This window comes from Coregonus lavaretus (genome assembly GCF_964263955.1).
Source record: "Coregonus lavaretus genome assembly, chromosome: 5".
Lineage (NCBI taxonomy): Eukaryota > Metazoa > Chordata > Actinopteri > Salmoniformes > Salmonidae > Coregonus > Coregonus lavaretus.
Genome location: NC_139992.1, coordinates 33,061,271 through 33,075,687, shown reverse-complemented (window position 1 = coordinate 33,075,687; position 14,417 = coordinate 33,061,271). Strand labels below are relative to the sequence as shown.

General features: G+C 42.9%; 1 protein-coding gene across 1 annotated transcript in view; it reads left to right on the top strand.

The window, feature by feature from the left end:
- The window catches only part of LOC311129664 (E3 ubiquitin-protein ligase MYCBP2-like), a 319,573-nt gene that overhangs the window by 154,966 nt on the left and 150,190 nt on the right, over positions 1-14,417 (top strand). Inside the window, exons 23-28 of the mRNA XM_084162035.1 lie at positions 2,078-2,250; positions 8,581-8,706; positions 9,427-9,554; positions 13,475-13,701; positions 13,790-13,873; positions 14,132-14,228. Of these exons, the coding sequence (XP_084018161.1) occupies positions 2,078-2,250; positions 8,581-8,706; positions 9,427-9,554; positions 13,475-13,701; positions 13,790-13,873; positions 14,132-14,228 (835 nt within the window). The remainder of the gene's footprint in view (positions 1-2,077; positions 2,251-8,580; positions 8,707-9,426; positions 9,555-13,474; positions 13,702-13,789; positions 13,874-14,131; positions 14,229-14,417) is intronic.

The window sequence follows — 14,417 nt, the reverse complement described above, 5'->3', positions numbered from 1 at the left end:
GGGTTGGAAAGTAATAAAGGGAAATATATATATTTTTAAAGGATATGTGTGTCTGTAGCTCAGCTGGTAGAGCACGGCGCTTGTAACGCCAAGGTAGTGGGTTCGATCCCCGGGACCACCCATACACAAAAAAAAAAATTTATGCACGCATGACTGTAAGTCGCTTTGGATAAAAGCGTCTGCTAAATGGCATATTATTATTATTATTATATATATATATATATATATATATACACACACACACACACACACACACACACACACACACACACACACACACACACACACACACACACACACACACACACAGTGGGGAGAACAAGTATTTGATACACTGCCGATTTTGCAGGTTTTCCTACTTACAAAGCATGTAGAGGTCTGTAACTTTTATCATAGGTACACTTCAACTGTGAGAGACAGAATCTAAAACAAAAATCCAGAAAATCACATTGTATGATTTTTAAGTAATTAAAATCTGAAATATGACATTTACATAAGTATTCAGACCCTTTATTCAGCACTTTGTTGAAGCACCTTGGCCAGCGATTACAGCCTCGAGTCTTCTTGGGTATGACGCCACAAGCTTGGTACACCTGTATTTATGGAGCTTCTCCCATTCTTCTCTGCAGATCCTCTCAAGCTCTGTCAGGTTGGAAGGGGTGTGTCACTGCACAGCTATTTTCAGGTCTCTCCAGAGATGTTCGATCGTGTTCAAGTCCGGGCTCTGGCTGGGCCACTCAAGGACATTCAGAGAATTGTACCGAAGCCACTCCTGCGTTATCTTAGCTGTGTGTTTAGGGTCGTTGTCCTGTTGGAAGGTGAACCTTTGCCCCAGTCTGAGGTCCTGACCGTTCTGGAGCAAGTTTTCATCTAGGATCTCTCTGTACTTTGCTCCGTTCATCTTTCCCTCGATCCTGACTAGTCTCCCAGTCCCTTCCGCTGACAAACATCCCCACAGGATGATGCTGCCACCACCATGCTTCACCGTAGGGATGGTGCCAGGTTTCCTCCAGACGTGACTCTTGGCATTCAGACCAAATATTTCAATTTTGGCTTAATCCGACCAGAGAATCTTGTTTCTCATGGTCCGAGTCCTTTAAGTGCCTTTTGGCAAACTCCAAGCAGGCTGTCGTTTGTGTTTTACTGAGGAGTGGTTCCGTCTGGCCACTCTACCATAAAGGCCTGATTGGTGGAGTGCTGCATCGATGGTTGTCCTTCTAGAATGTTCTTCCATCTCCACAGAGGAACTCTGGAGCTCTGTCAGAGTGACCAGCGGGTTCTTGGTCACCTCTCTGACCAAGGCCCTTCTCCCCCGATGGCTCAGTTTGGCCGGGCGGCCAGCTCTAGGAAGAGTTGGTGGTTCCAAACTTCTTCCATTTAAGAATGATGGAGGCCACTGTGTCCTTGGGGACCTTCAATGCTGCAGAAATATTTTGGTATTCTTCCCCAGACCTGTGCCTCGACACAATCCTGTCTCAGAGCTCTACGGACAATTCCTTCGACCTCATGGCTTGGTTTTTGCTCTGACATGCACTGTCAACTGTGGGACCTTATATAGACAGGTGTGTGCCTTTCCAAATCATGTCCAATCAATTGAATTTACCACAGGTGGTCTCCATTCAAGTTGTAGAAACATCTCAAGGATGAAAATGTATGCACTCACTAACTGTAAGTCGCTCTGGATAAGAGTGTCTGCTAAATGACTAAAATGTAAATGTAAAATGATCAATGGAAACAGGATGAACCTGAGCTCAATTTCGAGTCTCATAGCAAAGGCTCTGAATACTTATGTAAATAAGATATTTATGTTATTTGCACACACACACACAAAAAAAAATGGTTTTCGCTTTGTCATTATGGGGAATTTTGTGTAGATTGATGAGGAAAATGTTGTATTTAATCAATTTTAGAATAAGGCTGTAACGCAACAAAATGTGAAAAAAAGGAAGGGGTCTGAATACTTTCCGAATGCGCTGTATATCTGAATGCTCTAACTTTTTTTACCTTACACACACACACACACCCTTTAATACCCTCTATTTGACCTTTCAACTCATCCCTGTCCTCTCACCTGTAGGTTTCTGCCGGCGTCAAGGGAGATGTGGTGCTACAACGCCGTGATAGCCGACGGCCGTGTGCCCTCGGCCACGGACCTCCAGGCCCGCTGCAGCATCCTCAGCCCAGAGCTGGCACTGCCCGCCGGCGCCCACGCCACAACCACCCGCTCCCACGGAGCCCTGCACATACTAGGTATAATCAGAATGATGATATTAAATTACAGACCTGTTGTAATTGGTGTTATTTACTGAGAAATCATATGGTAGCAAGTACGGGGTCATGTTCACTAGGAATGAAACGGAAGCAAGCAGGCTGAAACGGGGAGGCACGACCTGAACTTGTCCAATGTAAATAGTCTGAGTGGCCATTTGATTAATTGTTCAGCAATATTATGGCTTGGGAATAGAAGCTGTTAAGGAGCCTTTTGGAACTAGACTTGGCGCTCCGGTACCTCTTGCTTTGCGGTAGCAGAGAGAACAGTCTATGACTTGGGTGACTGGAGTCTTTGACAATTTTTGGGGCCTTCCTATGACACCGCCTAGTATATAGATCCTGGATGGCAGAAAGCTTGGCCCCATTGATGTACTGGGCCGTAAGCAATACCCTCTTTAGCGCCTTACGGTCGGATGCCGAGCAGTTGCCATAACAGGCGGTGATGCAACCGGTCAGGATGCTCTTGATGGTGCAGCTGTAGAACTTTTTGAGGATCTCGTGACCCAAATCTTTTCAGTCTCCTGAGGGGGAAAAGGTATTGTCGTGCCCACTTCACAACTGTCTTGGTGTGTTTGGACCATGATAGTTTGTTGGTATGTGGACACCAAGGAACTACCCTCTCCACTACATCCCTGTTGATGTTAATGGGGCTCTGTTCGGCTGTCCTTTTCCTGTAGTCCGCGATCATCTCCTTTGTCTTGCTCACATTGAGGGAGATGTTGTTGTCCTGGCACCACACTGCCAGGTCTCTGACCTCCTCCCTATAGGCTGTCTCATCGTTGTCTCTGATCAGGCCTAACACTGTTGTGTCGTCAGCAAACTTGATGATGGTGTTGGAGTCGTGCTTGGCCACACAGTCGTGGGTGAACAGGGAGTACAGGAGGAGACTAAGCATGCACCGCTGAGGGGCCCCAGTGTTGAGGATCAGCGCGGCAGATGCGTTGTTACCTACCCTTACCACCTGTGGGCGGCCCGTCAGGAAGTCCAGGATCCAGTTGCAGAGGGAGGTGTTTAGTCCCAGGGTCCTTAGCTTAGTGATGAGCTTTGTGGGCACTATGGTGTTGAGAGCGTGATCACACAGTCGTCCGGAACAGCTGGTGCTCTCATGCATCCTTCGAAGCGAGCATAAAATACATTTAGCTCGTCTAGTAGGCTTGTGTCACTGGGCAGCTCGTGGCTGGGTTTCCCTTTGTAGTCCATAATAGTTTGCAAGCCCTGCCACATCCGACGCGTGTCAGAGCCGGTGTAGTAGGATTCAATCTTAGTCCAGTATTGACGCTTTGCCTGTTTGATGGTTCGTCTGAGGGCTTAGTGGGATTTCTTATAAGCGTCCGGATTAGTGTCCCACTCCTTGAAAGCGGCAGCTCTAGCCTTTAGCTCGGTGCGGATGTTGCCTGTAATGCATGGCTTCTGATTGGGATTAGGGCTGTGGCAGTCACAAAATGTTGTCAGTCAGTGATTGTCAAGCAAATAACTGTCGGTCTCACGGTAATTTAACGTTAATTAACATAAACGCATTTAGCATCTCCTGGCTTCCACACGTAGCCTACAAGCCACTGATGCTGACCTTTGGAACATCTACATTTAAAAAAGTATAATAAATCCATTTAATATAACCTACAACTTCAAAATAAATCCATTATTTATTTTTGACATCTCTATAGAAGCATGATATGAAGAAAATGTTTCAGAACAGAATGGGATGCTCTGAGTTGTCCTTATGTTAGGTGCTGATAATTCCATGGCACTATTTTATAGTATAAAGAATACAATTGAACAAAGCAGAATAAAATAGAAATGATATTTTCTCCAAACAATTTGAGGGAGTGTGCACATGCGGCTATTCTGTGTTGAGTGGTTAACAAAGAAATAGGTATTCCTATATGCTTAATTTAGAGTTATTAATGTAACTTTAGTTGTTCTACAAACGTTGGGCTATATGTTTACATTTTTAATACATTGTAAGGCTGCATGATGCGACTCTAATGATGATTTGAAAATAGTTGCTTGAAAGGCATGAGCTCTGCTTTGTTTTTTTGCGCAGGCTGTACACTTCATCAGTCACTGGATAATGCCTAGAATTTCACGACGGCATCCCCTTTGTGTGGCCGTAATGCACCCTAAAGAAATCTGTGCCTTTTGCGGCCAGTGGCCGTTGTGCCCTTCTCGCTGAGTGCTGCGCGCTCCATCACGTGATCTGTTCTTTCTCACAGGCTACAAGTGAAGACAGACACGGGGACAAACTACCTTATCCAATTCTGAGGTGCATATTGGTGCATATTGAAGAAAATTGTCCATTTTTACTTTTCGTCAGCCAACAAGATGAGTAGGCCTAACGAACAGCAAAAGCACTAGCCTATGTCAATCTACTATCCCTCATAGTACAAAGGTCGACCTATTCTGTGCGAGAAATAAATATTCAAATTCCATAGTCTGGGACAGTTGTGGGATGCGATAGATCCCAAATTAATACAACCACTAGCATCAAAAAACCTTTTTTACGGAATGTGGCTGACGCAACAGATCAGAACGTTTAGCTTAAAATGTTGACAAACTATTCGGCTATTTCTTCACATTATAAGCGCAGCAATGCACACATGGTAGTAGGCTATAAGCGCAAATGTTCCATTAGCGGAAACACCATTATCAAAAGTGACCGCAAATGCTATTATGCATGTAATGCTTTTATTATAAAGGTGCATTTTTATGGTGAAAAATCTCTTCCCCAAACTTGAAACTCACGCGCTGCTTATGTATGCAAGTTAGGCTCTGCACCCCTTGTAAAGTGGATTAAGTGCTTACTTTTAATAAGTTATTTGGCCACTTTAATTGTGATACAAATCTTATTAAAACATATAGGCCTATGGGCTAGGCTACATGAGGTGTGCGACTATGATTAAAAAAAGTAGCCAAAAGAAAGGCATGGTTTCTTATGCTGGGCATCATTCACAAGTGATAATATATAATTCACAAGTGATACGCTAATATTGTCACCCATCAGACTATTCTTGATTTAATCTTGTCTTTACATATACTAAATAATATAGGGGTACCAGTCAAAAGTTTCGACACACTTACTCATTCAAGGGTTTTTCTTTATTTTTTATATTTTCTACATTGTAGAATAATAGTGAAGACATCAAAACTATGAATTAACACATATGGAATCATGTAGTAACCAAAAAAGTGTTAAACAAATATACATATATTTGAAATGTGAGATTCTTCAAAGTATCCACCCTTTGCCTTGATGACAGCTTTGCACACTCTTGGCATTCTCTTAACCAGCTTCATTTGGTAGTCACCTGGAATGCATTTCAATTAATAGGTGTGCCTTGTTAAAAGTTAATTTGTGGAACAGCTCAAATAAGCAAAGATAAACGACAGTCCATCATTACTTTAAGACATGAATGTCAGTCAATACGGAACATTTCAAGACCTTTGAAAGTTTCTTCAAGTGCAGTCGCAAAAACCATCAAGCGCTATGATGAAACTGGCTTTCATGAGGACCGCCACAGGAAAGGAAGACCCAGAGTTACCTCTGCTGCAGAGGATAAGTTCATTAGAGTTAACTGCAGATTGCAGACCAAATAAATGCTTCACAGAGTTCATGTAACAGACACATCTCAACATCAACTGTTCAGAGGAGACTGCGTAAATCGGCCTTCATGGTCGATTTGATGCAAAGAAACCACTACTAAAGGACACCAGTAAGAAAAGAAGAAGAGACTTGCTTGGGCCAAGAAACACGAGCAATGGACATTAGACCTGTGGAAATGTGTCCTTTGGTCTGATGAGTCCAAATTTGAGAGTTTTGGTTCCAACCGCCGTGTCTTTGTGAGACACAGAGTGGGTGAACGGATTATCTCTGCAAGTGTGGTTCCCACCGTGAAGCATGGAGGTGTGGGGGTGATTTGCTGGTGTCAGTGATTTATTTAGAATTCAAAGCACACTTAAACAGCCTGGCTACCACAGCATTCTGCAGAGATACGCCATCCCATCTGATTTGCGATTAGTGGGACTATCATTTGTTTTTCAACAGGACAATGACCCAACACACCTCCAGGCAGTGTAAGGGCTATTTGACCAAGAAGGAGAGTGATGGAGTGCTGCATCAGATGACCTAGCCTCCACAATCACCCGACCTCAACCCAATTGAGATGTTTTGGGATGAGTTGGACCGCAGAGTGAAGGAAAAGCAGCCAACAAGTGCTTAGCATATGTGGGAACTCCTTCAAGACTGTTGGAAAAGCATTCCGGGTGAAGCTGATTGAGAGAATGCCAAATGTGTACAAAGCTATCATCAAGGCAAAGGGTGGCTACTTCGAAGAATCTAAAATCTAAAATATGTTTTGATTTGTTTAACACTTTTTTGTTTACTACATGATTCCATATGTGTTATTTCATAGATTTGATGTCTTCACTATTATTCTACAATGTAGAAAATAGTAAAAATAAAGAAAAAAACCTTGAATGAGTACGTGTGTCCAAACTTTTGACTGGTACTGTATGTGAAATTTGTTTTGATTTAGAATGTATCATTGTCATGCACCTGTATCGAAATACATGTAATCTATGCACTTAAATAGCGAATGGAGGACACTTTTCTCCTTGGTTTATTTTCATGCCAGCCAGGTAGGCTATACTCCTGTTGTAAATATAAGCAATGTGCTTAATATTAGGAAAGTTGAAAAATAAATATAGTAGGCCTAGCCTATGGAAAGCTGATCTTCCTCTTTTCAGTAGAGGCCATCACTCTGTTTTCTCGTGCAACAGCATAGCCTATTGAAATGTTGCGCAACATGAGCTCATGGGCTCTCATTAAGTGTTTGACTATATTTTCGAATACATTTGCATTGATGTCAGAGTGATTAGAGGGACAATAGAGTGCTGTGTACCAGGCAGTTAGCAAGTTTTGTAGGCTACTAATGACCATCAGCAGCATCAGAGCTTGGAGATGTCTAATTACCGTGACTAAACGGTCACGTGGAATTTGACTGTCTTCATGACTCGTGACTGCCGGTGTGGCGGTAATATGGTCACCGCAACAGCCCTAGTTGAGATATGTACGCACGGTCACTTTGGGGACGACGTCGTCGATGCACTTATTGATGATGCCGGTGACTGAGGTGGTATACTGCTCAATGCCATTGGATGAATCCCGGAACATATTCCAGTCTGTGCTAGCGGAACAGTCCTGTAGCGTAGCATCCGCGTCATCTCACCACTTCCGTATTGAGCGAGTCACTGGTACTTCCTGCTTTAGTTTTTGCTTGTAAGCAGGAATCAGGAGGATAGAATTATGGTCAGATTTGCCAAATGTAGGGCGAGGCAGAGCTTTGTATATGTCTCTGTGTGTGTAGTAAAGGTGGTCTAGAGTTGTTGTTTTTTCCCTCTGGTTGCACACGTGACATGCTGGTAGAAATGAGGTAAAACGGATTTAAGTTTGCTTGCATTAAAGTCCCCGTCCACTAGGAGCGCAGCTTCTGGATGAGCATTTTCTTATGGCCTTATACAGCTCGTTGTGTGCTGTCTTAGTGCCAGCATTGGTTTGTGGTAGTAAAGAAACGGCTACGAATAATATAGATGAAAACTCTCTTGGTAGATAGTGTGGTCTACAGCTTATCATGAAGTACTCTACCTCAAGCGAGCAATACCTCGAGACTTATTTAATATTTGACATTGCGTACAAGCTGTTATTGACAAAAAGACACACACCCCCACCCCTCGTCTTACCAGACGTAACTTTTCTGTCCTGCCGATGCCCAGCCAGCTCTATATTATCCGTGTCGTCGTTCAGCCACGACTCGGTGAAACATAAGATATTTCCCCTTCAAAAATGAATACTCTCGCAATTATTCAAATACTAACATCTGTTCGGATATTCGAATATTCAGATAATCGTGCCCATCCCTAATCAATGCCACTATTGCTTGATACCAGTAGTGCCTGACTTGTCACTCTGCTGTCATTGTCTCTCTCACTTCCTCTCTCGCTCTCTCTCTCTCCCTCTCTCCTCTTTACGCTGAAGCACTTTCTTTTGAAAGCATTTTCTTTTGACAGCTACTAAAAGCATATTTAATTAATGTTAGTGTTAAATCTTAGTTCTTTAATCTCAGGGTATGAGGAGATTATACATCTCTGTACTTGCAGAAAGGCCTAGCTATAAGAAAACATTTATCATTCTGTACTACTTTAGCACATTGTACCATTTTAGCACAGTGCTTTTACAGCAGTACTGCCAAGCACAGTAAAAACAGACCATGTTAAGCGCTAACAAGAAGTGCCCTGTGTGTGTGTTGTGAGCAGGTTGCCTGGATACGCTGGCGGCCATGCAAGAGCTGAAGATGTGCGTGGCCAGCACAGAGGAGGAGACTCAGGCCGTTATGAAGGTGTACTCCAAGGAGGAGTACAGTGTGGTCAACCGCTTCGAGAGTGAGTCCACACACTCAGTTCCTCATGGGATTTTTTCCAATGACCAACAGGAAATCCTGGTTTTCAGTTCACATCTTCTACAGCAGGGTTCCCTAACTGGTGGCCTGTGGGTTGAATTTGGCCCGCGGGTGGTTTCATTTGGCCCCCAACATTTTTGGAACCCCCCCCCCAAAAAATAAATAAACACTTTGTAAACTTGTATTTTTAAACAATTTAATTGTTGGACATAAAATACTCTATAAACACCAGGAAATCAGCCATCACCAATTCCGGCCCCCCGACCATCCGCTCAACAGAAAATCGACACTCTGCTGAGTCTAGTTGATGGTCCCTGTTTAGAGTATTTGTCACACTCACAGCTATTTCTCATATCCCTTTTTCCTGATTTTGGTTTGATTGATTTATGACATGATATTCCAGCCAGAGACAACATTATATATATACTTTATATATATATACTTTATCACCAGTGATTCATAAAAAAAAAAGTGCCAATTCAGGCTCTTATTTAATTTAAGGATTACTACCAAAAAGTATTACCCATATTATAATTCAAGTATGCATTCAAAAGTATTTCAACAGCAGAGTACCTTGTGTTCCACTATATCATATTGCAGTGACTGGGCACTTCTAGTAAAACTAACCTCATTGTATTGTTATGAGCACAGATGATGATGCTGCAGAGCCTGAGTCATCGCAACTTCATGTGTAATGTCATAGGTCACGGGGGTGGCTGGGGTTACTCGGCCCACTCGGTGGAGGCCATCCGCTTCTGTGCTGACTCTGACATCCTGCTGGGGGGACTGGGCCTGTTCGGGGGCCGTGGGGAGTACACCGCTAAGATCAAGGTCAGTGGCAGGGACACTAGCAAATGGACTGCATTTCCTCTAGCTCTTTTTGCTAGGTCTATACATGTTTGACATTGTAGGACGGTAATTTATCCCATTTACCACAAATGTGTAGTACCCACAGCACTGACGGCTGCCACACAGTAATTACACGCAAAATCGATCACCAATCTACAGGTAACTGCCAAAATAAAGGAAACACCAACGTAAAGTGTCTTAATAGGGCGTTGGGCCACCACGAGCCGGCAGAGTTGCCAGAACAGCTTCAATGTGCTTTGGCATAGATTCTACAAGTGTCTGGAGCTCTATTGGAGGGATGTGACACCATTCTTCCAAGAGAAATTCCATAATTTGGTGTTTTGTTAATGGTGGTGGAAAACGCTCTCTCAGGCGGTGCTCCAGAATCTCCCATAATTATTTGTAGTTATTAAAGATCCCCATTAGCTGATGCCAAGGCAGAAGCTACTCTTCCTAGGGTCCAGCAACATTAAGGCAGCTATATACAATTTAAAATATTCCATGACATTACATTTCATTACACTTTACCCAATACATTTAGTGTGTTCCCTCAGGCCACTACTCCACTATCACATCCATGTGTACGTGTGTATAGAGTGCGTGTCTTCTTATGTGTGTCTGTGCATAAGTGTGTCTCTTCACAGGCCCTGCTGTTCCATAAGGTGTATTTTTTTAAAATCTGATTCTACTACAGTAAGGGAAAAAAGTATTTGATCCCCTGCTGATTTTGTACGTTTGCCCACTGACAAAGACATGATCAGTCTATAATTTTAATGGTAGGTTTATTTGAACAGTGAGAGACAGAATAACAACAAATCCAGAAAAACACATGTCAAAAATGTTACACATTTATTTGCATTTTAATGAGAGAAATAAGTATTTGACCCCTCTGCAAAACATTACTTAGTACTTGGTGGCAAAACCCTTGTTGGCAATCAAAGAGGTCAGACATTTCTTGTAGTTGGCCACCAGGTTTGCACACATCTCAGGAGGGATTTTGTCCCACTCCTCTTTGCAGATCTTCTCCAATATAATAATATAAATATATAATATGCCCACTACCTTGGCGTTACAAGCGCCGTGCTCTACCAGCTGAGCTACAGAGGACCAAGTCATTAAGGTTTCGAGGCTGACGTTTGGCAACTCGAACCTTCAGCTCCCTCCACACATTTTCTATGGGATTAAGGTCTGGAGACTGGCTTGGGAGATTTGACGGTACATGGCGCCGTCCATCGTCCTTTTGATGCGGTGAAGTTGTCCTATTTCCTTAGCAGAAAAACACCCCCAAAGCATAATGTTTCCACCTCCATGTTTGACGGTGGGGAGGGTGTTCTTGGGGTCATAGGCAGCATTCCTCCTCCTCCAAACACAGCGAGTTGAGTTGATGCCAAAGAGCTCAATTTTGGTCTCATCTGACCACAACACTTTCACCCAGTTCTCCTCTGAATCTTTCAGATGTTCATTGACAAACTTCAGACGGACCTGTATATGTTCTTTCTTGAGCAGGGGGACCTTGCGGGCACTGCAAGATTTCAGTCCTTCACGGCGTAGTGTGTTACCAATTGTTTTCTTGGTCACTATGGTCCCAGCTGCCTTGAGATCATTGACAAGATCCTCCCGTGTAGTTCTGGGCTGATTCCTCACCGTTCTCATGATCATTGCAACTCCACGAGGTGAGATCTTGCATGGAGCCCCAGGCCGAGGGAGATTGACAGTTATTTTGTGTTTCTTCCATTTGCGAATAATCGCACCAACTGTTGTCACCTTCTCACCAAGCTGCTTGGCGATGGTCTTGTAGCCCATTCCAGCCTTGTGTAGGTCTACAATCTTGTCCCTGATATCCTTGGAGAGCTCTTTGGTCTTGGCCATGGTGGAGAGTTTGGAATCTGATTGATTGATTGCTTCTGTGGACAGGTGTCTTTTATACAGGTAACAAGCTGAGATTAGGAGCACTCCCTTTAAGAGTGTACTCCTAATCTCAGACCATTACCTGTATAAAAGACACCTGGGAGCCAGAAATCTTTCTGATTGAGAGGGGGTCAAATACTTATTTCCCTCATTAAAATGCAAATCAATTTATAACATTTTTGACATGCGTTTTTCTGGATGTATTTGTTGTTATTCTGTCTCTCACTGTTCAAATAAACCTACCATTCAAATTATAGACTGATCATTTCTCTGTCAGTGGGCAAACGTACACAATCAGCAGGGTATCAAATACTTTTTTCCCTCACTGTATATAAGAATACTGTTTTATGTTTTGTTTTATGTGTAATGTAAGTGCCTTTAATGTGTTTGTTCCCCATTAAAAGTAGTTGCTGCCTTGGCAGCAGCTAATGGTATCCCTAATAAATACAAATACAAGGTGTTTAAAGTACTTGAATTTGGCACTCTGAAATTCAAGTACTGGAATACCTTGAAAATAAGACTTTTTCTGAAGTACTTGAATTAAAATGAGGAGAACAGAAAATGATAAAATATGTTTATGACAAATATTATATAAAAGTTTGTATGGAACATTTTGTTGATCTTCTATTTCAGCTCATTTGTATTTTTTATTTAACCTTTATTTAACTAGGCAAGTCAGTTAACAAAAATGTATTTACAATGACGGCCTACCCCAGCCAAATTCGGACTACGCTGGGCCAATTGTGCGCCGCCATATGGGACTCCCAATCACGGCCGGATTGTGATACAGCCTTGAATCAAACCAGGGTCTGTAATGACGCCTCTAGCACTGAGATGCAGTGCCTTAGACCGCTGCACCACTCGGGAGCCCAACCACTTTACATGTTGCGTTTTACATTTTTGTTCAGCATAGTTTACCCACTTGTTTTACCACTACATCATTGGACCGAACCAACACACAAGGTGTAAGGAGCAAAACATTTGTCAGACTGACATTGCGAGCATGGGTGAATCGGCCATGAAGTAGGAAAGACACAACGCTGCATCTTGCGCTGGCACCAGTTCTACATTATGTGCCTTTTTCTCTGCAACAACCTCTAGAGCTTTTTTGCCAATCGCCTCATTCACGGGCGCCCGCGATATTCCGCTTTATCAAGGGTCAGCCGTGCTCCTGCCGTTTTGGTGCCCATTTTCCTCACACAGCCCATCCGCCCTTCTCACGACCACCAACACTAAAGCTGCCAGTCAGAAGCAAGAAGCTTTTTCATAGCTATTAAGTAGAAATTTCCCAAATGCCCAATAAAAACAGTAATTTAGCTGGAATTGTGTTGTAATGCAAATAGGAAATGTGTGTTCACCAGTAGGCACGTCTCAAAATCTGCTCATCAATACTCAAATTACAAAATGATCAGTACTGACTTACCACTCATGTATGTAGTAAATAAGTAGTGAAACAACGTATTATGGAGTAGAACTTGTAAGGTAGTGATAAATACTTCGTTTTTTATATTTCTTTTCTCATGAGGTTGTGGCGATATACTGCCATCTGGTGGCGACTCAAAACAATTGCATAATATGAACTATTACAAATTGATGGTCCTTGAAAATATGTATTAGTACTTGAAAAAGTACTTGAAAGTCCTTGAATTTGACTTGCCACTGTCCGTACGAACCCTGACAAAAGTGTTTCCTTTATTTGGGTAGTTACAGTACCTGTATATTTAACCTATGTTAGGCTATTATGTTACCTATGTAATCTCAGTTGTTTGAGTACACTTCAAATATCAAGGTTAGGAGGTATACTAGCATCAACTGTTTATTTATTTATTTATTAATCAATGTATTAATTTAACCTTTATAGTGCTAGGTTCTGTGATATTGAGCAAATTAGCCAATAGGTTAAATCATGCCACAGTCCGAATAGAAGTCTAATCAAGTTCTGCTGGTAAGGTTGACTGTTGTGTGTCGTTGCTGACTGTGTTGTTACTGTGCAGTTGTTTGAGCTGGGGCCTGATGGTGGAGACCATGAGACGGATGGGGACCTCCTGGCTGAGACTGACGTCCTGGCCTATGACTGCGCTGCCAGGGAGAAGTACGCCATGATGTTTGACGAACCGGTGCTGCTGCAGCTAGGCTGGTGGTATGTGGCCTGGGCCCGGGTGTCTGGACCCAGCTCAGACTGTGGCTCCCACGGACAGGCCACCATCACCACAGATGACAGGTAACTATTGTAGCCTGTAGAAATATAATTACTTCAAAATATATCCTCATTGTCATTGTGAATAATGTTGACCTACACCCTTTTGCAGTGTGGTCTTTCAGTTCAAGAGCTCCAAGAAGTCAAACAACGGTACCGACGTGAACGCAGGTCAAATACCTCAGCTCTTGTACAGGCAAGTCATTTTCCTACACTCAAATAAAATAAAATTGTATTGGTCACATACACATATTTAGCAGATGTTATTGCGGGTGTAGCAAAATGCTTGTGAATACAGCAAAGTTGCTTAGGCGTTAGAAGCAGAGCGACACTATCTGTTGGCACCATCATTTTCCTCATGTTGTCTGAATAGTGACCCGTGAAATGTATATTGATGAACTTCAAGTAACCAGCTTTGTAATGGGATTGTAATGTGGTTGTTTTACTACTCCAGGCTTCCGTCGAACGATGGCAAAGCAGCCAAAGGGAAACAGCAGACCAGTGAGCCGGTTCACATCCTCAAACGCTCCTTCGCCCGGACTGTCTCAGTGGTACATACCGTACGCCTGCGTTTCCCCTAGCTAGACTTGTTCCCAGGCAGGCCGCAGAGACCCCAGAATCAACACACAGGCCTGTCTGATTTAGGAGTTAGCTATTGAAACCAATTTAACTCCTGGATTGTGTTCATCAGACACCAAACATAATAAAATGTACTTAAACAGGGAGGGACTACCTGGACT